General features: G+C 38.8%; 1 protein-coding gene across 1 annotated transcript in view; it reads right to left on the bottom strand.

Annotated features, from left to right (window-relative positions):
- Nucleotides 1-3,795: 3,795 nt before the first annotated feature.
- Nucleotides 3,796-23,810, bottom strand: part of LOC128657097 (gastrula zinc finger protein XlCGF67.1-like) — a 62,038-nt gene continuing 42,023 nt past the window's right edge. The window contains exons 3-4 of the mRNA XM_053711343.1: nucleotides 7,548-7,655; nucleotides 3,796-5,366 (exon numbers count right to left, since the gene is read on the bottom strand). Of these exons, the coding sequence (XP_053567318.1) occupies nucleotides 4,759-5,366; nucleotides 7,548-7,593 (654 nt within the window). The 5' untranslated portion in view covers nucleotides 7,594-7,655 and the 3' untranslated portion in view covers nucleotides 3,796-4,758. The remainder of the gene's footprint in view (nucleotides 5,367-7,547; nucleotides 7,656-23,810) is intronic.

Raw genomic sequence — 23,810 nt, 5'->3', positions numbered from 1 at the left:
TAACTTAGTCTTGGACGACACATCTGCCGACCAGGATTTCAGCCAAAGCGCCCTCTGCGCTACTATAGCAAAACCTGAGTTTTTCGCCGCCAATTTCGTTATTTGAAAGGCGGCATCCAATATAAAGGAATTAGCTAATTTTAATGCGTGAATTCTGTCCATGACTTCTTCATAGGAAGTCTCTTTCTGGAGCGACCTTTCTAGTTCCTCGACCCAAAAGGACGCCGCTGAAGTGACAGTAATAACACATGTAGCTGGTTGAAGGATGAACCCTTGCTGAACAAAAATCTTTTTAAGCAATCCTTCCAATTTTTTATCCATAGGATCTTTGAAAGCGCAGCTGTCCTCTATAGGAATAGTGGTGCGCTTCGCTAGTGTTGAAACAGCTCCCTCAACCTTCGGGACCGTCTGCCATGCGTCCCTTCTAGGGTCTACTATGGGAAACATTTTCTTAAATATAGGAGGTGGGGCAAAGGGTACATCTGGCTTCTCCCACTCCTTTTCCACTATGCTCGCTACCCTTTTGGGTATTGGAAAAGCGTCGTCGTGCACTGGGACCTCTAAAAATTTGTCCAATTTGCACAACTTCTCTGGTACTACCATAGAATCACAGTCATCCAGAGTAGCTAATACCTCCTTTAGCAAAGCGCGGAGATGTTCTAGCTTAAACTTAAATGCTACTATATCAGGTTCTGCCTGTTGAGAAATTTTTCCTGAGTCTGAAATTTCACCCTCAGACAGCCCTTCCCTCACAGCCAATTCCGATTGATGTGAGGGTAAAATAGATAAAGCATCGTCAGCGTCTGATTGTTCATCCTTTTTATCTGTATTTAAAACTGAACAATCACGCTTTCTCTGAAATGCTGGCAGTTTGGATACAAGATTTGCTATAGAATTATCCAGTACTGCTGTTAATTGTTGCATAGAAATAAGCACTGGCGCGCTAGGTGTCGCCTGCGCGGGCAAAGCTGGTGTAGACACAGAAGGAGAGGATGTAGAACTATCCCCACTACCTTCATTAGATAAATCATCTTGGGCAACATTATGAAATGTAACAGAGCTGTCCTCATTTTGTTTGGACGCTATGGCACAATTATCACAAACACTCGAAGGGGGAACCACATTTGTCTCTACACACACAGAACATAGGTTATCTGATGGCACAGACATGTTAAACAGATTTAGGCAGGCAAACAATGCAATAAAAACGATTTTAAACAAAAACGTTACTGTCTCTTTAAATAATAAAATGACACACTTTATTTCTGAATGTTCAAAAAACTATGAAGGCAATATCCGATTTTTCTGAAATTTGGACCCCAGTGTCTTAATGCTTAGAAAGTATTGCACAGCAAATATGGAGACTCTAGCTCTTAAAACAAGCAAACCGGAGCTAATTGTTGGATTTAACCGTTTTTATACACCACAATCCCTGCTTACAGCATTGCTGCAGCTTTTACCTTTCTTAGGGGTCAATCATCCACAGAAATAAGCCTTCTGGAGTCACTTTCTGAGCCACAGGACCCTCTCACATGGAACTGCATGCACTGCCTTGAAATTAACTGAAGTGCCAAAATGAGGCCTCCTCCCTCAGTACACTAGAGTGAAGGGGCCTTCCTGACTAGATTTAGGTGTCTAAAGCAAGCCAGATCAATAAAAAACATCCCCAAGTGTATATGAGCTTATAAAACATTTCAATTGCCATCATATTGTAATAAAAAACAATCGATTTGGCCCCTGACACTGTCTACCAGCATAAAAATCAAAAAGGGGAAGCCTGTTATCTTTTTTGCTGAGGTGAAAGAAAAATGGCTTACCGTTTTCCCTGAGGGGAAATATGACTGTCATCTAGCATTAGCCTGTGTTGTTAGAAGGAGACTAGTCATACCTGAAGCAGATAAGTCTGCAAACTGTTACCCCCAACTGAAGTTCTCTGGTTTCAACAGTCCTGTGTTGTAACAGAAATGGATTTTAGTTACTTGTGCTAAAATCATAGCCCTCTTAAACAGAAATCTTCATCACTTTTCTGTTGTAGAGTAAATAGTACAAGCCAGCACTATTTTAAAATAACAAACTCTTGATAGAAGAATAAAAAACTACAACTAACACCACAAACTCCTCACCATCCCCGTGGAGATGCTACTTGTTCAGAGCGGCAAGGAGAATGACTGGGGGGCGGAGCCAGAGGGGGAGCTATATGGACAGCTCTTGCTGTGTGCTCTCCTTGCCTTTCCCTGTGGGGGAGAATATTTCCCACAAGTAATGGATGACGCCGTGGACCGGACACACCAATGTTGGAGAAATGGGGTTTAAAGCTTCAATTAGTCCCTCAGAAGACTATCAGGACCTCAGGAGAAGTTGCTTGCTGCTTGTAAATGTAGGCCCCACCAACCTCACTCGATGTTGCTGGGGCCTACAAAAAACTAACAAACCCTGCCTAAAAGCCATGTGGGTTATAAACAACCCCAAATAACCCTCAAGCAAATGTCCCATAAAACAGAAAACGTTACTCCCAGACACAAAAACGTTTGTCCCAAATTCACATAACAAACTGAGTGCCCACAAAAAATTAACCCTTTATGCAAGCTAGTAAAAACCTCTGATAACACTAGGATTACTGCTTCCCCTTCCCCTAATGGGGACACTGTCAGCCTTTCTGAGTTAACACAGTCTCTGCAGAAAATATGACTGAACATACCTCATTGCTGTTTTTGACAAAGCCCGGAGGGGCGAAACTAGTCAGGAGTCACAGCGAGTGTTTGGGCGCTCTCAATTTTTTTAAAAGCCTAGCACCTCAATGACAATCTAATACTCAATATCTGCTATACGTAGTTAACTTGTTGTACAGTCTGGGTTGTGCCAGACTTAGCTAGAATTTTTGGCTAACTGAAATACAATCAGTCTTACTTATTACTGTGCAGGACAATAGAGGGTATAATAGAACCTACCGAGTCAGTTGAAATCTGAATTGACACGAGTATAGATACCAACCAATTCAAATAGAACTATACTATCCAGTATAGGAATTAGTTACAAGTTTACAGCACAAATTGAATGTAACTGAAATGTGATACAAAATAGAAACACAATAACAGTGCTGCTGCTTTGCAACCAATACTAGATACCACAAAGGATATTGATGCAGCGCTAAGATAAAAGAAAATATTGTAACCCACATTAACTCTATAGTGATATTGTTTAGTGCTGTTGTGCTAATGCTGTATATATCAGTAGTCAAGCAGTGACCGTAACATTAGCTTGACTGAGAGCACTCCCATATTACTTACAAAGTGAATGATAACTGAACAAAATAGTAATAATATAACAACAAGGATTTGCACTGAGTAAACGGTTGGGGATTATATTGAGCTTAGATATCAGAAAACTATTTCACATATGTGGTCAATATAATATAACACTATAGTGTTGCACACAAAACTTCACAACTATTATTTAGAGTACAGAGTCTAAATAGTATACATCTAGATACAAGCAACACTGAATATTGTTTTTTCAATAAACATCCACATGTTGTACCATTAAACAGTGAGGATATTTGGCCTCACTGAGAGAAATCAATCAGTTATTGTCCTCTCAGAAAATATTTATACAAACAGACACAATTCTGGCTAACACCACATGATCCAGAGTCATTAGGGTAACCAAATATCCTTATATAGGGTGGTAGTCATATTATGACTGCACACATACATTATTTGGACCCAATAGCAGCAGTATAGCAGAACAAAGATAACTCTATTAAGGAGAATATAATTATATACATTAGGCCTTTTATCTAATAAGTCCTCCTAAAGAGTGAACCACTTAATAGATGTCTTGGAGGTGCTAGTGTCGTTTTTAATTTGTGTGTTACCCTTATTTTAAGAGCAATTCATAATAAAAGTTATATTTTAATTTTACCCGTTCTGGAATTACTGCCACAGAGTCTAGGCTAAGAGTGCTTTCAGGTGCATACTTCCAGGAGATATCCACACTCCTTGTGTGATTCTCCTTAGTTTTCTGAAATTTATCTACTTATGCATTAGCACCATTCCCTATATAAGCAATATTTGTTTCACAAATACATATTATATAGTCTGTAATTATTGAATAACAGGGAAAAAGCCCTTGTAGTGCCATTGTTCGTGTGTAATAATACCTCATTGCTGTATAGCAAGAAACCGTTCCTCACACTGAAGTTTTCCTGTACTCCTCAGCTTCTGTGGGAACAGCAGTGGACCTTAGTTACAAATGCTAAGATCATCATCCTCTAGGCAGAAATCTTCATCTATGTCCTGCCTGAGAGTTAATAGTACAACACCGGTACCATTTAAAAATAACAAACACTTGATTGAAGATAAAATATAACTAACAGTTTAACACCTCTTTACCCTTCCTGCTTAGAGCCAGCAAAGAGAATGACTGGGGGTGGAGTTAAGGGGGGAGCTATATAGACAGCTCTGCTGTGGTGCTCTCTTTGCTACTTCCTGTCAGGAAGGACAATATCCCACAAGTTAGGATGAATCCGTGGACTCGGTACATCTTGCAAAAGAAAAGTTATTATTCTAAAACTGAAAACCATTATTTAAATCGCTATTAATGACTAGTGATTTAATTCAAATACACCCTGGGGGTCACCTCAAACGCCTGAGGTGCAGAAGGGACCTCAAACAGCTCTAAAACGCCCCAGGGGGTCACATGCAGTCATCATCAGCACTTGGTATTGTGTGGGTAACAACTACGTATCAACCCCGGCACTTAGGAGGTTAAATTCTGTTTTATTTTAATATGAGTTTTGTGATGACTAATAAGATGTGATTTCTGAATAAAATATTTCCCACAGTCAGAACATGAAAATTCTTTCTCCCCTGTATGAATTTTTTGATGCCTAATAAGATCTGTTTTCTGAGTAAAGCATTTCCCACAGTCAGAACATAAAAATTCTTTTTCTCCTGTATGAATTTTTTGATGCGTAATAAGAGTTGATTTCTGAGTAAAACATTTCCCACAGTCAGAACAAGAAAATGCTTTCTCTCCTGTGTGAATTTTCCGATGATCAATAAGATTTGATTTCCGAGTAAAATATTTTCCACAGTCAGAACATAAAAATCTTTTTTCTCCTGTATGAATTTTCTGATGAGCAACAAGAGTTTTTTTATGTTTAAAACATTTCCCACATATAGGACAGGAAAATAGCTTTTCTCTTTTATGAATTTTTAGATGTTTATAAAGATGTGATTTTGTAAGAAAACATTTCCCACATTCAGAACATATATTTCCCACGTGACGTCTTTGATTTTGAATAAGATATAAAGAAGCATCTGCACTCTGATCATGACTAGGATTATTGCAGCTTGTCAATTCACCTGTCAATAAGAAACACAATAGGAGTAATGTTAATAAATACATAATGTTTTCATGATATCAAATAAACTGCTCTGATTTAGTCAGTCCCCTACAATTGCAGTTGACACTGTGACAACTAGACCTTTCTCAGCTTCCATGCTAAGGCTTAAGGGCAGTTTACTAGACATTATGGACTATTTCTAAGAATTCACACTTAGTCGAAGACCAAACTAAATTGAAATGAATGTTATTTATCTACCCAATGTATCTAGTCCTTTAAAATTGTGTTCACAGAAATTTTTAGTAATACAATTATTTAAGTCCATAAACTAATCTTTACAACTACTGCTCATGTGCTTGTGTGCTTAGGATGACTCTAGAACAACAAAAACAAAGCAAATGGCCCCAGGTGGTGTAGTATATCTAAGCAATATAGAAATTTTAATTAGAGACAAGAATCTCACTCATGTGTCAACTACACCTTCTGGGATAATCAGCAGCTCCCCAGCCAGCTGTGTTACTCAGGCAATTCTGTTATACCATATAGATGAGGAGGATTATTTAGCTGAAAAGACTTAGAGGGCCATGATACCCAAATGTTGAAACACTTGAAAGTGATGCAGCACAGCTGTAGAAAGCTGACTAGAAAATAACACCTGAACATCTCTATGTAAAAAAGAAAGATATTTTAACTCAAAGTATACCAAACCCCATTGCATAGCAGCAAATCAGTATGCCTGTCCTGGGACAGCCAAGGGAGTGAGCTTCGTGCACACTCATATTATTTCCCTATTCAGTTTAAGGAAGTTTACTATAAAATCTAATGAGAGTTAAGTGAAATCTCATGAGATCACAGTAAAAGAGTTCATGACCTTAGCACTGCTGATGCTGATTGGCTGCAGTTAAGTTCTTCATTTTTTTTTTTACCTGCAGCTGGGCAGCAGCCGAGTATAACTTTTTACACAGAACTTACTCTGCTGAGCTGTGGAAATTGTGAGGTAAAATATCTTCCTTTTTTACATAGAGATGCCCAGGTGATATTTTTCTGTCAGCTTTTTTACAGTTATACTGCATCAGTTTCAAGTGATTTAGCATATGAGTATTATGTCCCTTTAAAGACCCCAATACAGATAAACCAAAAGGATATCAACTTGTGACAAATCTCCAAAATAACATCAAACCACCACAGTTAACGAATTTGCTTAAAAAAGGTTAAGAGTATTTACATCACAGGAAAGGGTTAATATGCAACTTAAAGGAACACTAAATACAGTACACTTGCAAAATTAACAAATGCATAATAAAAAAGGCAATAACATCTACTCTGAATTTCAAATAAGCATTCTGATTTATTTTTTCTCCCCTTTTTCCGCCCCTGTATCATGTGACACACATTAGCCAATCACAGACTATTATATTAATACCCTGTGAGTTTGTGTGTATATAAAAAGACTGCAAAATTTTATAAAGTTGGAAGTACATTGGAAAGTGTCTTAAAACTGCATGCTCCTGAAGCATAAATGTTTATTTTTGACTTGAGGGTCCTTTTAAATAATTATTGCTTATGTGCACAAAACATTCTGTTTTATTTTTTTATATTATTTACTTGTAATGAAGACCAGATTATAATTTTATACAAAAGGTAATATATAATATGTAAAATAAACTTTATTAGTGAACATGCACATCAGACATGTACACTCACCTGTGTCCTGTGTGCCTCAAACACGTTATGCATGTACACTCACCTGTGTCCTATTTCCTGCAGACACATCTCTCACGTACACTCACCTCTGCCCTGCAACCCTCACATGTGGTACACATACAATATCTGTGTCCTGCTTCCCACAGACATGACACACAAATATTCACTTTGCCCTACATCCCTCTGAAGTGTCACACATGTAAACTGCTTTCCTATCCCCTCCTTCCAACAGACATGTCACACATGTACACTCCACCAGTGCTGTTTTCCACAGACACGTCACACACTTACACTCACTGTTCTACAGACACGTCACACACTTACACTCACCTATGCACTGTTTTCTACAGAAATATAACACATGTACAATCACATGTGCCCTACTTCCCTCAGACATGTCACACACATACTTACCTGCACCCTGCGTCCCACAGAAATGTCACAAACGTACACTCACCTGCACTCTGCATCCCTCAGACATGTCACACACACTCACCTGTACTTATATTGGCACAAATTTCCAGCTCTGCAGCTTCTGGCATATTTCTTAGCCACTGATCTTCAGTTTTTTTCGTGTTACATGAAATCTTAGCATCGTTTTCACCTGGGGAAAAAAAAGAATAAATAAATCACTATTTACAATTTCTGTTGTCTCTTATTTAAAAAAAAAAAAAAAAAAAAAAAAATTAAAGTAAAATATGAAAAATTGTGTAATTTAAGTTACATACGCCTGAGCCTACATCACTAGCAGTCACATCTGTAAGAAACATTCCATATAAGGATATTAGCACAGCAGTAAATGCATGTGTCAAGCAGTAAAGCAAGTTCGATGGGAATCAGTTACTTTACTAGCTGCAAATACAGCCTCATTGTAGCCAATCAGAATTCCTATGTGAGACTTATTACAGGGTTTAAAAATAACAATTTCCCATTGGTTATTAAAACATCACTGTAGCCCATTTAATTATGTTAACATGTATTGCATAAGTGAGAGACTGTACCACAGTGATATGATAGAAACATCCAATCCGATATAAAGGGATTTATATAGTTCAAGACAAAAGTTTTTTCTATGTGCAGCATTCTGGACAGGACACATTTTCTGAAGGCTCCAGCTAAATCTTTAGTAATCTGCCGATAATTTCATGTTGACAGCAAGAAGAAGGCCATATTCCATAAAAATACAACGGACTTGCTAATCCTGGTCCCATATTTAATCTCTTGACTGTTTATATGAATCTGGGGGCTCAGATCGGAATCTCGAGGCCTAGGGCAGCGGCCCACTGTTAGGCATACACCTCCCCCCGAGAAGAAATGGGTCATCAGTGCTGTTGGAGCAATCGGACTTACTGAAATGTCTTCATTCCCCACATATACCTGGATAGTAAGCTGAAAAACTATAAGAACCTGCCTTGAACTGTCGTTTTCAGAGTACATCTAGCATGTTGGTCATGGCGGGAGACTACCATATACTACAGCCCGATGAACATCTTAGAAAATTTGAACATCTCATGAAAAAATTGATCGATAAAGCTCCATATGATTACCTGATGCAACGCTTTTGTGCAAGCTCAACCGAGACCTCAGAAACAGAGACTCTCACTGATGTGGTATCTCACAATTCTTAATTTCTAACAAAGACCCAGCATGATCATCCGCCATTACAGACAGCCCTCATGGAGCGTCGTGGTGAGAACTCTGGAGATCCACAGCTTAGTTTCCTAAAAAAATCACTGCCGGCAATAGATATTCGGAAGCCATGCTGAACAGCCTCAGGAACTGCCCCTAGCAGAGAACCTGGGACACCGGGCAGAGGAGAGGAGCATAACAGCATATGAGGCAAATAAGGCGACAGGACGAAACAAGATAGAGATGTCTACAAAACATTAACAAATCATCCTCAGAGCAAGCTCCGGAAAAGCTAAAAAGACTAACTGATGAACCTGCGTACCGTTTATTAAAACTTCCAGGCGAGACTGGGTGGCGGAGATATTTACCTGCCACAGATGGGGACATCTATTGCCTTCATAGCGGTGGACATATACCCAAGTCAGGTGAGGGGTAGTCTGCAGAAGCCCTTCTCAGATAAAATACAGCCGGCTAAGACCATCAGCAAAACTTGCCTGTTCACGTTATACTATAGGCTCTATAGGGGACTAATATCCGTTATTTTTGTTTATATATATACCCTATTCTGCATGTCTTAAAGTTTACAGTATTAATCTCAAGACTCTAACGATACAAAACTTTTTGCCTAACTCTATTAATTGAGGATTAATGTTTGTTGGCAGACAGCACATGAGGACAGACCATATAAGTTCAGGTTTGAGATTGTAATGGGAAGTGTTTAAGTATGTTTAATATATTTTATTTTTGAAATGTGATGACCCAAGTTCGTAAGGTCAGTAATGTTTAAATGCACATAATATCCTGTGTAGATGAAGGTTTACTTTTTTAAATGTTCCATAAGGGTATAGAAAGTAGAGGTACTACTTCTAGTGTTATATGTGTTTATTGATGCCTTGCAGCAAATAAGTTAGACCTAGAAGATTACTTTATGTATAAACCCCTCCCCCCCAGTGCGGCCTGCGGCCGGGGTTCATGATGGGTGGATCAGTTAAGATACTTCACCAGGATAACAACCTAGTTTTTAGACAAATCCCCAAGCTGTGTAAAACCTAACCTTAGGATACAAGCAACTTATGGTCTCTTAATCATATTAGAGGGCATCAACATCCTACGTAAGAGCATCGTTAAAAATAACACAAATATATATATCATTGTGCTGTCTCTACACTGCTGGAATAACTAGCGCCCCCCTCTCTTATGTTAGCACATAAATACTCTCTTCCCAGCCATACAATTAAACCATTAAATCAGCCCATATAATTTAGAATGATGATCAAAATGAAACACCCTGAAGATATACCATACTTAAGTAGTCTCATAACCCTAGACTTAAAGGGACACTAAACCCAAAATTTTTCTTTCATGATTCAGACAGAGCATGCAATTTTAAGAAACTTTCTAATTTACTCCTATTATCAATGTTTCATCGTTCTCTTGCTATCTTTATTTGAAAAGCAGGAATGTGATGCATAGGAGCAGGCCCATTTTTGGTTGAGAACTTGTATTATGCTTGCTTACTGGTGGGTAAATGTAAGCCTCCAATAAGCAAGCACTATCCATGGTGCTGAACCTAAAATGGGCTGGCTGCTAAGATTGACATTCCTGCTTTTAAAATAAAGATAGCAAGAGAACGAAGAAAAAATAATAATAGGAGTAAATTAGAAAATTGATTAAAATTTCATGCTCTATCTGAATCATGAAAGAAAAAAATTGGGTTTAGTGTCCCTTTAAGTCTAGGGTTATGAGACTACTTAAGTATGGTGTATCTTCAGGGTGTTTCAAAAAAATTGGGTTCAGTGTCCCTTGAATAATATATTTTCAAGCATCTCCATCTGCACTATTTATATTTTCCACAGATAACCTTAATTCAAAAGCACAAGGTGTTAACTATATATAATTCACTTTCAAATTTGAATTCTAATCTTTATCAGATTCCCTGCTAAATCTAAGACATATCCCCAAATATGCCCAATATGGATCATATGTGAGTTTGTTAAAGACCCATGAAAGGTCTAAAAAGTTATAACTAGGGCCAAATAAGAAATACACTGATTTTAAAAGAGTTTTCCTAGGTGCAAAATTTGACATATGTGATGTATGATATATGTATAGTTAGCACATTGAATCATTATGGAAAACCAATACATTGTAATACTCTTGATGTTTGCTTTGTATATGCAATTCATGACATGTTCATTTGATTTAAATAAAGCACTTTTGAAAATTAAAAAAACAAAAACAAAAAAACAAACTATTTTCCATTTCTTCAATAAAAGAGCAAAAGCAATAGAAATAATAGAAATGAGCAAGTTTAACCATTTCACCACTAAGAAATGTCATACCTTGTGCTGAAGCAGTTTTCAGTCTTTTGTGCTCATTGTATTTAGAATTTAGCCCTACATAAGTTATATAACAATCACCACAATTAACAGGTGAGTTTTCATCTATGTGTTTTATTGGGTGGGAGGTAGTGTCTCTAAAAGTGAGACACACACATACACTCACCTGTGCCCTGTGTCCCTTACATGTAACACACGTACATTCACTTGTGCCCTGTGTCCCTTATGTGTCACAAACGTACACTCACCTGTGCCCTTTTTCCCACAGCCATGTCACACACGTACACTCACCTGCAATAAAAAAACAAACAAACAATCTAAAGAATCACTATTTACAATGTCAATCTTAAAAATTTAAGATTACAATAAAATGTACAAAATTGTGTAATTTAATATAAATAAACCTGAGCCTAGGTCACCAGCTGTCACATCTGGAAGAAATTCCATGTAGTGACAGCATATCAGTAAGTACAGAATGTGCCATGTAGTAAAGTAAGTTAGCTGGGATTTAGTGACTTTACTAGCTGCATTGTAGCCAACCAGAATTCCCATGTTTTGTGTATTACACAAGTTTTTATTTTTTTAGTGTTAAAAATATAATCAAAAACATTACATGTGCATTGCAAATGCACTCACATCACAGTAACACCCCTTATACCTGACATGGGGACAATACAGCACTAGTACTCCAGCAGCCCCTATACCTGACATGGGGAAAATCTAGCACTAGTATTCCAACAGCCCATTGACCTGACATGTGGACAATACAGTAATAGTATTCCAACAGCACCCAATGTTCTCCCCAGGACTTTTTTAGCAGGTGCACCACAGGGCTGATTTTACTGACAACCTGGCTAAAATTGCAGCCAATCTTAAACTACAATTAGCTAATATTAAAAATGTTCAATTTGTATTGCACAAATGATCTTTAAATATATTCTGTTAGATTATTCAATTAAATTTGGATAGCTGAAAATTATAAAATATTAGAAAATGTCACACTGCCCCCACCTGGCTGCTTCATAATGCCACCTGGCTGCCCAAAAAAAATTCTATGGAGATCACTGAGCACCTATACCTGAAATGGGGATAATACAGTACTAGTATTTCAACAGCCCCTATACCCGACATGGGGATAATGCAGCACATGTATTCCAACAGCCCATAAACCTGACATGGAGACTGTGACGGACTCCAGATAATCCGAATGGATATCTCCACCAAAATGAGACCTTCTTTGACCCTGGAACCTGTAGCTACAGTGCTGGAAGTGATAATAGCCAGTAGTCCACCCTAATAACCAGACAAGACCAGTATTAAGGTGAAACAAGAACCGACTTATTAACACAAAACTCACAATATTTACACACAATTGCCATCTGATAAGAGCTAATCCCATTAGGAGAACAATACCCCCCTCCAGACAGTCTGGCCCCTTCATAGAGGCCATAGGAACATAGAGATCCCGGCAGTAGATAGGTTGTTGTTTCGGGGTGACTCCGAGGGAGCAGCGGCTATTCCAGGGTCCAAAAAACGTCATGATCTGTAACTGGGGACCAGAGCGGTAGCCTAGGAAAGGAACTCAGGAACAGTCCAAGGTGGGGGTGTCAAAAACTCCAGGTTCCTGAGTGAGCTCCCTCACCCCAACCCAAGCGTCATGATCCGTTACTGGGGACCGGAGCGGTAGCTTGGGAAAGGAACTCATGAACAGTCCAAGGTGGAGGTGTCAAAAATCCCAGGTTCCTGAGTGAGCTCCCTCACCCCAACCCATGCCCATTGAATGTATGTTAAGTTCTCAAAAGAGCAGAGCTCTTTCAGAGCAACCTAGGTTAAAGGCAAGCAGGAATCTCTGGCGATCCCAGCCAGCAAAAAGTTCCATAAGATTCCAGCTGGGACACGGTCAGGCAGAAAAGATGTAAAGTGGGGTAGTGATCAGCTCTTTCAGGGCAAAGTTCAAATACTGCAACAAACAAGAGGAACTGTTGGAAAACATAATCTAACTGGTGAAGGGATTGCCCTTGCAGCCTGGTATCCATAACCGTCACAACCCCTGATGGCAGGGCAGAGGGGAAAGGGAAGGACGAGCAGCACAGCCTGCCCAGAGTTAGACCACCAAATCAACCCTCTAGGCAGGTATAGGCCACTGGTCCGTAACGGAGACAATACAGCACTAGTATTCAAACAGCCCCTATACATACCAAAAAAAAGAAAAAGGATATCCAGACCGGCTCTTCCTTCCACAAGTACACTCTTTATTAGATGAAAGAAAAGAGATTAAAAACAGCACAACTTAATATTGACAATTGTCAAAGCACCTACAGGCAAGTGTTAAAATACAAGATATGACAGGTACCCCCTCACATCTGACAAGTTTTGGTGGTAACCGTAATCATAGATATTGTGTGCTATACCTGTCTTACTTTATACGTAATCTTGTTACACTGATTGGCTGGCTATCACACACCCCTCATTACGTGATTGGTTACAACGTATCAGCATATCCCAGAGTGGGTACGTAAGAAACAAAGCCCACATTAACTGCCAATAGCATTGACAGAACCAGCATTGACATTGACCAATCACGTAATGAGGGGTGTGTGGTAGCCAGCCAATGAGTGTAACAAGATTACGTATAAAGTAAGACAGGTATAGCACACAATATCTATGATTACGGTTACCACCGAAACACGTCAGATGTGAGGGGGTACCTGTCATTTCTTGTATTTTAACACTTGCCTGTAGGTGCTTTGACAATTGTCAATATTAAGTTGTGCTGTTTTTACACTCTTTTCTTGCATCTAATAAAGAGTGTACTTGTGGAAGGAAGAGCCGGTCTGGATATCCTTTTTCTTTTTTTGGTATACATATGACCGGTCCATAGGGCTCTCCTGACACATTCATGGTGGGAACTCTAAGACCAGTACCCGGATCCTGAACCGGAAGGACAAGCTCAGCAACATCGTATCGGCGGCGGTGAAGCAGGGAGCGGCCCACTAGGCAGGAGCTGCATCTCGTGTAAGTCCGCTTTATTCATTCATTTGATATTGTCATATTGGACTTTGGATGTGTATCTGAGCTAATGTTCACATAGGATGGTGACATTTGTCAGTTGTAACAGTACATACAGCTTAAAGGTCTATGCTGGAGTAATATGGTATTCCTTAGTCGAGTGCTGGGGCTAACTGTTGTGTATTTGGAATTGATCTCTGGGTCTGGAGGAGCAAATTGCACAGACATAAAAGAACCAGTATTTCCCACCATATGAACTGTATAATCAGACTTTAGTTAAACAGCACAACACGTATATGAGAAGCACTAAACATATTGCACCCATAATCAGGCATAGTGTATAATTCACACTGTAAGATAAGGGACACCATCACACTCCCATATCAATCTATGAACATTGAAGAAGGTTAACAAATGACTGTAACTTTTTACTCTCTTGAACAAACGACGGACAGAGAACAAGACCAAATAGAATATGAACAAATCTTTTCCACTAGTAGGACCCAGTCAGCATTGGGGGACCTATTTTTTGAGATGGAATGTTTGAAGATAAAGGAAACAAGAAATAAACTAGACAAATGGACCCTGGAGAGATACATTAATTTAAAAATGATCCCCAGAGGGCTACGTCTTAATAAATTTCCGACCAACAACGAAGGTCACAGAACAAGGGAGATGACTGCTCAGAGAAAGAAGACAGGAAGAGAGTGGATTTCTATGATCCTCCAAGACAACCCCAAGAGGAGGAAAGGAATTACCCTAAACATAGAGAGACTGATCAAAGACTTGAATATAATGACATGTATGAGAATAATGAGGCTAGAAGCCATACCCCTATTCTAAAGACTAAAAATACTAATAGTCAGGATCAGTCTAGTCAAGTTGATAGAAGCTCTAACACCTACCATGCACATGGTCACAAAGACACAGGAACACTGCCGAAAACACAGGGTCCACAACAGCAAAAGAGGCAAATTAATAAAACTGACCCGGCATTGAAATATAACAGTAACCAATGGGACAGTAGGAGTATGGATAGAGAGAGAGATAGTAGGGAATATATAGAGGATAGAGAAAATCAATCCAGCATGCAGCAGGTTTTTCACATACCCCCAGAAAAACCAGACGGGGGGGGGATTAGAAAAAGAGCAAAGAGGGAGAGATCGCTATTGATTACGCACACAAAACAAACAACTAGAAAAAGAAGTAATAACTACCTCTAAGGGAGCCACCATATTTATAGTTGGCAATGTCATAAACATTTCAGGCCTAGATCTTACACCTGCACAGTATCAAGTTTTAAATTATGGTCTAGGGTTTGCACCCTCATGTAAGTTCAACATCTTTGATACCCTAATTGATGTGAATAGGCTTATTAGGACCCTAACACTAAGGAGACACTTTGAAACAGATAGAGGAGCTACAAAATATGGCAAGTTCTGTCAGTGGGACAAATGTTAACAACATACTTGATGTAGCCAATTTTGATGACTTGTGTACCATTAAAGATTTAAATGAGTTGCTAAAGGAATCTCATGAACCTACAGTAGATACCAATGAACAGGTAACAGAACACTAATATCACAAGACCTATTCGCAATAAATCAATTTTTTATCCAATTCAGAGTAGGGGCTCAGTCTTGGAAATGTTTCAAGCTTCAGTTGAAAGAGATCTTGTTAAATTATATAAGGAAGCAGATAAGACTGTCCCCAATCTGAATGAGATACAAAAACAGGCATTACAAGAGCTAAAAGATAATACAGATTTGGTAGTACGAAAATCGGATAAGGGAGGTAGCACAGTGGTGATGTCAAAAGAAGATTATATTAGAGAAGATAAGCGTCAACTAAGTGATCCAGAAACCTATGAGCCACTACCCTCGAATCCTACCAAACAAATTTTGGAACTGATTAAGTCTCTCATAGATGATGGAGTGGAGAATGGGTTTCTGGATAAAACAACAGCGGAATTCCTATTTAAAATACATCCTCGGGGGCGTGTCCAAGAGGCAATCATGGCGGACGGAAAATCCCACAGCTCCGTAGCTTGACATTCTAAGCTAATGATTTTACATGGAGCCATCTGTAGCCTAAACGGATCAATCATATATTTGGTTTGCCGAAAATCCCTACACCTGAAATATGTACTTTGATCGCCACTTCACAATTGAAATTTGCCACAGTTAGCAGACTGGTATGGGACAGAGGCCTACCGCACGGAACCTTATACTATTTGTGTGCAGACCCAATCAAAGGAGCTAAAGCAAGGGAGACACATAGCCACACTACTGGAACCCTTATAGCAGAGATTGTCGGACACCTCTATAGTACCCCTTGATTCCAGCCACTACATTGCTGACTGCTCACAGCGCATCATGGAGATACCTTTGGATGCAGTGATGACCCTCCTTGAAGGCCTACGAAAACGGATGGACCTACAATATGCTCAGCTTGCTCTCGACATCCGCTCATTGAATTCAGGGGAGGACCGCCTTAACATCCACACCACACTAGATGAGACATTGGAGGAGCGGTCCCGAGAGGAGCAAAGTGCAGCTGCTCAAACACATACAAAGAAATGTGCGAATACATTGCTACACGTACCTCAGTGCATATCCAGACCTCCCATCTACTTGCTGCCCGATAACATGTTCAGCCCGTTGGCCACAGGGGAAGGTTCCTTTCTTGTGCAGATCGAGTGTGAATTTGATCTCTCCCCATCACTTCTCTCACCCGGATTAACCACACTACCAGTTCAACCCAGATCCGCACCGGACACTCTGGTCAACCAGCCCACTCAGCTAAGTATTGGGTCACCGATACAATCCAACTCACCCACTAATCTTGGGCTGATGGAGGGCCTCATGAAGAGCGGGGACTTTGGGGCCGGGAACACCATTCTCTCTACTTTAACGAATGGCTTAAGGTCAGCACACCCTGAGGTTTCTAGGCTCCCAGGAGGACATTCTTTTGTTCGTCACAGCAAACACTTGAAAAGAATGGGCATAGGCTAAACTTTTAGATTACGGCTGGGAGCATTGGGGATTACACATACAACTTCTCCAACGTTCCCTTTTGCTTCAAGTAACCGTTCACTCAAAATGAGTGATACAGATAACATTGCTTTATTTACTATTAGACTTAAAATTGCACTATTTTCAATGCTGACATTGAGTTTCTTTGGGGTTGTATACGATGTCCCTTAAGTTTTATTAGAGATAAGATTTGCTATGGGACTCCTTCTGAGACGATAAATTGTACTAGGCTCTAGATGTCTGATCCCATGCACATCCTGCTTATTGCTTATTGAAGGTTGATTTGGGTTATGAAAGTTGATAGCTGTTTTATCCCACTTGCTCATTATATCCCATTCTTATGCTCCTTGTTAGACCTTATCTGTTAAGTGACCATAGTATGTAACCATATTCATCATAATGTCTAGTCTAATGGCTTCACTTATCCATTAACTTACACTCAACCACTTGGAATATTCTTATTATACCATTTGCTAGCTCTTAATACCCTCTGGTGCCCTGCTGTTGATTTCATGTCATACTAATATACCCCTGAGATTACTTTTGCTGTTGTACACTTTAACTCTAGATAACTAAATCTCATACATACACTACTCATAGCTAGCTAGAGGTTATTGTGATTTTGCAAGCACAGCTATACTGACACTGTGTCACTTCACCTACTTTTTATATTGCACTCTGAGTTGAGCTATATAATAATATAAAAGTGGTTATCTTATTACATTCCCTGTCTCCCTAGAACTGGATCCCATTGTAAGGACATGTTTAAGAGGACATTGTTATTCTGAGATATTAACCCAATGTTTGAGACGCACTTTCAGCGTTACCCTATGTTAATATATGATTGTATATACATATTTTTAGTTAATTGTGCTGCTTGAGTCCTCACAGGTTTGTCTACTTACAGCATGCTTACTAGCAGCTCCTTTGCTTCACTATTACCTACGCTTGACTCTTTTTCTTTAGATAAGATTTCTGAGGAGGAATATCTAGTCTCACAAACTTAAGGCAGACAGGACAGGAAACTCGCCCTAGTTATTAACTTGGTGTAATTACATTTTGAGGGCCACTGCACAAAATTTACCGAGTTTACCTCAGATTATAGTATATCATAATATTTCAACAATACTGTATAGTGTCATATACTTAACAAGCCTCAACAAGCCTCAACTACTATCACAGCAAATAAAACCATTCCCTCAAATTTAGTATAACCTAGTATCACCTGTAGGGCCCATATCCACACTGATATATTTGGCAATTACTTCCCTATGACGATCGTAGAGCATTCACATTCAGATCAGTTGTGGTTGTCCTCAACTGCATCACAAATAGTAGGTGATAATTACTGCCACAATAATACAGTATCACCCATCGCAGGTTTCCATGACTCTAGATTTATTAGAAATCTCTTAGTTCTATCGTTTTTATAACCTTATAGAATCCTCAAAAACAAAATCATACCCCCTGGGTCTTCATAATAGACTCTCTAAGAAGAGTTATTTGGCTCCACAAGTCCAATGCATAACAGATCATCAGTAACCCTCTATAGCTAACAGATCTCTCGAGGGGCCAAAGAGACAGTCACTCACCATTATAGCCTAGGCCCCCTTCATGGTCCAAATACTCTTCCACTGGATTGGTACTCAGTTAGCATCCCACACACCCAGCTTTTAGGACATCACGGAGCCAGTCACCATATATACAAGCATATCCTGGGTCACTACTGCCTAGTTGAGAGCTCCATATACCTCTGCCAATATATATAATCAGATTCTAAGTATAGTAGGGCCTCAGAGTGGCTATGGATATTTTTAGAGTAAATGAGACTCCAACCACTTTTTTGCCCACCCCATTAAGTTGAGTCTAAGAGATCAATAGAGTTCCTATTAAACAATAATAACAATACCATACCTCTTACACATCCAGACACGCCCCCCCCACCTATTCCCCTTTTTTTTTTAAACCAGAGCGGCTCTTGTCCGCTGAATCCCCGAACCCCAAAATAAAACCTTCTCACTAACCCCATCTTGCCGTAAGTCATTATGAATAAATACACCACTCCAAGGCCTCCACAGTAAGATGGGGATTATCCTTATCCTCAATAAGCTAAAGGTCATAAAATGAGGTTGTTTTTTTTTTTCTTCATATGTTCCAGCTAACCATTTTAGCTTCATGTTAGTCTTGCATTTCTACCCTCATTCCTATATACTATGCATCTTGGACATAATCTTGAATCCTTAGCCAGAATTTACTTCTGCCATGTTAGATTTGTGGTTTGTTTAACCTATATAGTTTAAATTTTCAATCACAGACCTGTTTTGTATCTGGACATATGCTCTGTTTACATGTTGTACATTACCTCAATAAAAAATTAATTAAAAAAAAAAAAAAAAAAAATACATCCTCAAACGCCGATATTCCACTTCTTTCCCAAGGTCCATAAGACCTTGGAGAACATAAGTGGTAGACCAATAGTTTCAGGTATAGGTTCCATTTTGGAGCCTCTATCTGAGTGGGTGGATCAAATACTACAACCCATTGTGAAAACACTCTGGAGCCATCTACAAGACACAAAGCATCTACTTAATCTATGTACATAATTAGAGTGGGAAAAAGAATATATATGGGTAACCATTGACGCTGTCTCCCTCTACTCACGCATACCACATACACATGGATTAAAGGCAATAGAATTCTTTTTAAACAGAAATACTAATCACACAAGTGAACAGATATCCCTTGTCATTCGTGTAGTCAAATTTTTACTTGAACACAATTTTTTTGAATTTCAGGGGGATTTCTATCTCCAAAGATGTGGGACCGTGATGGGGGCAAAGTTTGCCCCCTCGTATGCCAACCTATTTTTAGGTTGGTGGGAAGAGTCTCACATCTTTGGAGGTACAAACATATATAGGGACAGGATACATTTCTTTCGAAGGTTCATAGATGACCTGATCCTTATATGGACTGGCCCTATGGAAGAAATTCCTATATTTCTTGAGTACCTAAATTGCAATGAGATAGGCCTGACATTCTCCATGGAGTGTGACCCAGTAAGAATTAATTATCTTGATATCACACTAGTTGGAGATGTGGAGAAAGGCTACATACAAACAAAAACATATAGAAAGCCGATAACCAAAAACAATCTATTACATGCAAAGAGTAATCATCCCAAACACATCTCCATGGCGATTGCCAAGGGACAATTCCATAGGATGAAGAGGAATTGTTCTAAAGAGGAGGACTATAAACAAGAATGTAACATCCTATCACTGCAATTGGAAGAGAGAGGCTACCCTAGATCTGTTATCAGGAAAGCTAAATCAAAAGTAGACAGAGTAGAAAGACAGGAACTACTAGCCTCCAAAAGAGCTAGGGAAAATGAGTGGAAAGGTACACTTTATAATGAATCACAGCAATCAGTATATGAAAATATGTGACATAATAAGGAAAAATCTGGCAATTTTGAGAGCAGATGAGAGGCTAAAACCAGTAATAGAAAGAGGCTGCAACTTTTCATATACCAGGAGTATGACTTTAGGGAATATACTCTCACCCACAAAGATACCAAGTTAGACACAAAGAAGTTCCTGGTTGATACACAAAGGAACCTTTAGGTGTAACAGTCCATTATGCAAAGCATGTGATACAGTTAGAGTAACCAGATTCTTCGAGTCATCTCAATGTATAAATTGTTCTATGGGCTACATAATTTATTTAATTTCATGTACACTTTGCAAACGTCAATACGTGGGACTCACCACAAGAGAGGTGAGGTCACGTATTAGAGAGCACCTCAGCAACATCAGGTGTGGCAAAGAATGTTCTGCACTATGATAAAAATATCATTTTATACATGTACACAAGAAAGATATTACTTCTTTCAATTGGCAAGTAATTGAATTCGTTAGACAACCACAAAGAGGAGGAGATAGAGAGAAGCTCCTCTATAAGAGAGAAGCTTTCTGGATATTCAAACTAGGAACTAGAGTGCCAGAAGGATTCAATTCAAAATGGGATCTTATCAACCATTTGGAGAAGTAAAAGCATGTATAAAGTAATCTTGAGGTGAACCAAGAGTTATCTAATTGCAATTGTGATTCTGTATAGGGTAACAGAGAGTGATAGCGTAGAGAGAGCGCACCTGTCCCCTTAAGCCTCCCCATGATAAATATCAGAATACCAAACAATAAAATTTATCGTGAAAAATCACAGAAAAACATATGAGAACTAGATTAAAATAGTGGTAATAAAATCTAATATAGATTATGTCCTCAGAAATCATCAGAATTAACAACATAAGCCTGCTGACTTTCTAGTGCCAATGTTTTAATATCAACATTTATGTATGACACTTGCCGAGACTGTAATTAAATACATAGATAAATCGGAAATTTAAACCGAAATTAATTAAATAGATACATCTAGGTCCATAGTAAACTCCTTTCTTATTTATTAGGACTATATTCTTGGTGTAGAATTACATCTATTAGTAGATTATCAGGCAAACTTAATTACAACTGTAAGAATTAACTGAGCTCTAAAAGAACAGAGCTGCATAAGAGAACCAGACCACAGTCTGGGTAACCTATTATATATGATATGTATATATAAGATAGCCAATACGAATCACCACACACCTTCTATCTATTATAAGAAGGAGAACTACATTTAAAGTTAATTACTAAGAGCGATAGCAAATAGTAGACGTAGATAGATGAGGATAAATTTTGGACAAACAAACAAAGTCAGCGAATATATAGTCAGTGAAATATTTATATTATTAATTTGCATATTTATGTTCAAAGAAGGGATCATGTGTGAATTTATATATTTGGATATCACCTTTTCCGTAATTATATATTTTATCATATTGGTCATAGGTAAGGGCTTAGTGAAGCATAACGTTAGTAAGAAAATTATGACTAACATAGTCAAATACCTCACGCGTAAAAATTAAGCATATAACCAGTTAATATAAAGTATACTTAGAATGAATAGTTAGCTTCAATGAGGATGACGTTATAAAACCGACGTATCAGCATATCCCAGAGCGGGTACGTAAGAAACAAAGCCCACATTAACTGCCAATAGCATTGACAGAACCAGCATTGACATTGACCAATCACTTAATGAGGGGTGTGTGGTAGCCAGCCAATCAGTGTAACAAGATTACGTATAAAGTAAGACAGGTATAGCACACAATATCTATGATTACGGTTACCACCGAAACGCGTCAGATGTGAGGGGGTACCTGTCATATTTTGTATTTTAACACTTGCCTGTAGGTGCTTTGACAATTGTCAATATTAAGTTGTGCTGTTTTTACGCTCTTTTCTTGCATCTAATAAAGAGTGTACTTGTGGAAGGAAGAGCCGGTCTGGATATCCTTTTTCTTTTTTTGGTATACATATGACCGGTCCATAGGGCTCTCCTGACACATTCATGGTGGGAACTCTAAGACTAGTACCCGGATCCTGAACCGGAAGGACAAGCTCAGCAACATCGGATCGGCGGCGGTGAAGCAGGGAGCGGCCCACTAGGCAGGAGCTGCATCTCGTGTAAGGCTGCTTTATTCATTCATTTGATATTGTCATATTGGACTTTGGATGTGTATCTGAGCTAATGTTCACAAAGGATGGTGAAATTTGTCAGTTGTAACTGTACATACATACAGAGTGATGTGGTATTCCTTAGTCGAGTGCTGGGGCTAACTGTTGTGTATTTGCAATTGATCTCTAGCCCCTATACATGACATGGGGACAATACAGAACTAGTCTTCCAACAGACCCTATATCTGAAATGGGGACAAAACAGTACTTGCATTTCAAAAGCCCCTATAGCTGACATGAGGACAACACAGCACTAGTATTCCAACCTTCCCTACACCTGACATAGTGACAAAGCACTAGTATTCCAGTAGCCCCACACCTGGCATAGGGACAATAGCACTAGTATTCAAACAACCCATATACCTGACATGGGGACAATCCAGCACTAGTATTTTAACAGCCCCTATACCTGACATGGGGATAATACAGCACTAGTAATCCAACAGCTCCTATACCAGACATAGGGACAACACAGCACTAGTATCCCAACAGCCCCAATACTTGACATGGCAACAATAAAGCATTATTATTCTGCATCTTTGTAAGATTCCATAGGTCTACATACATATAAACACATACAGATATGCACAGGGAAACATGCATATACACTCTATTACAGAGAGGTTCCTGGTCTTTTTTAATAAATGTATATAAAAATAAATGTTTAAATGTTCACCCACGGCCACCCACATCACTGCATCTTCATGTGTGTATCCACATGTAAAGTTCATTAGCATACACAATTCAATTGGGTACAATTTCCATGGTTACCACTGCTGCCACTTCTCACCACAGTAATTTTTACTAATATTGCCTTTTTGCATATGTGTATTGTGCTCTCTGTATCTGTTTGGTTAGTTCTATATTCAATGTTGTAACTTGTTGGCAGAAAACAATGTTCCTTTAAAAAAAAAAAAAATTCACATAAAAATACGAACATGCTTCTCTGCTGGTCTTTCACATGTATGATAGAAGGTTTAAATACAATGCCCCTGTAACTTACTATATACAAAACATAAATTATGCTTACCTGATAAATTCCTTTTCTTCTGATGGAAAGAGTCCACAGCTGCATTCATTACTTTTGGGAAATAAGAACCTGGCCACTAGGATGAGGCAAAGACTTAAA

Source organism: Bombina bombina, chromosome 4, assembly GCF_027579735.1.
Source record: "Bombina bombina isolate aBomBom1 chromosome 4, aBomBom1.pri, whole genome shotgun sequence".
Classification (NCBI taxonomy): Eukaryota; Metazoa; Chordata; class Amphibia; order Anura; family Bombinatoridae; genus Bombina; species Bombina bombina.
The sequence above is the reverse complement of the archived record's forward strand: the minus strand, read 5'-3'. Positions and strand labels throughout refer to the sequence as shown.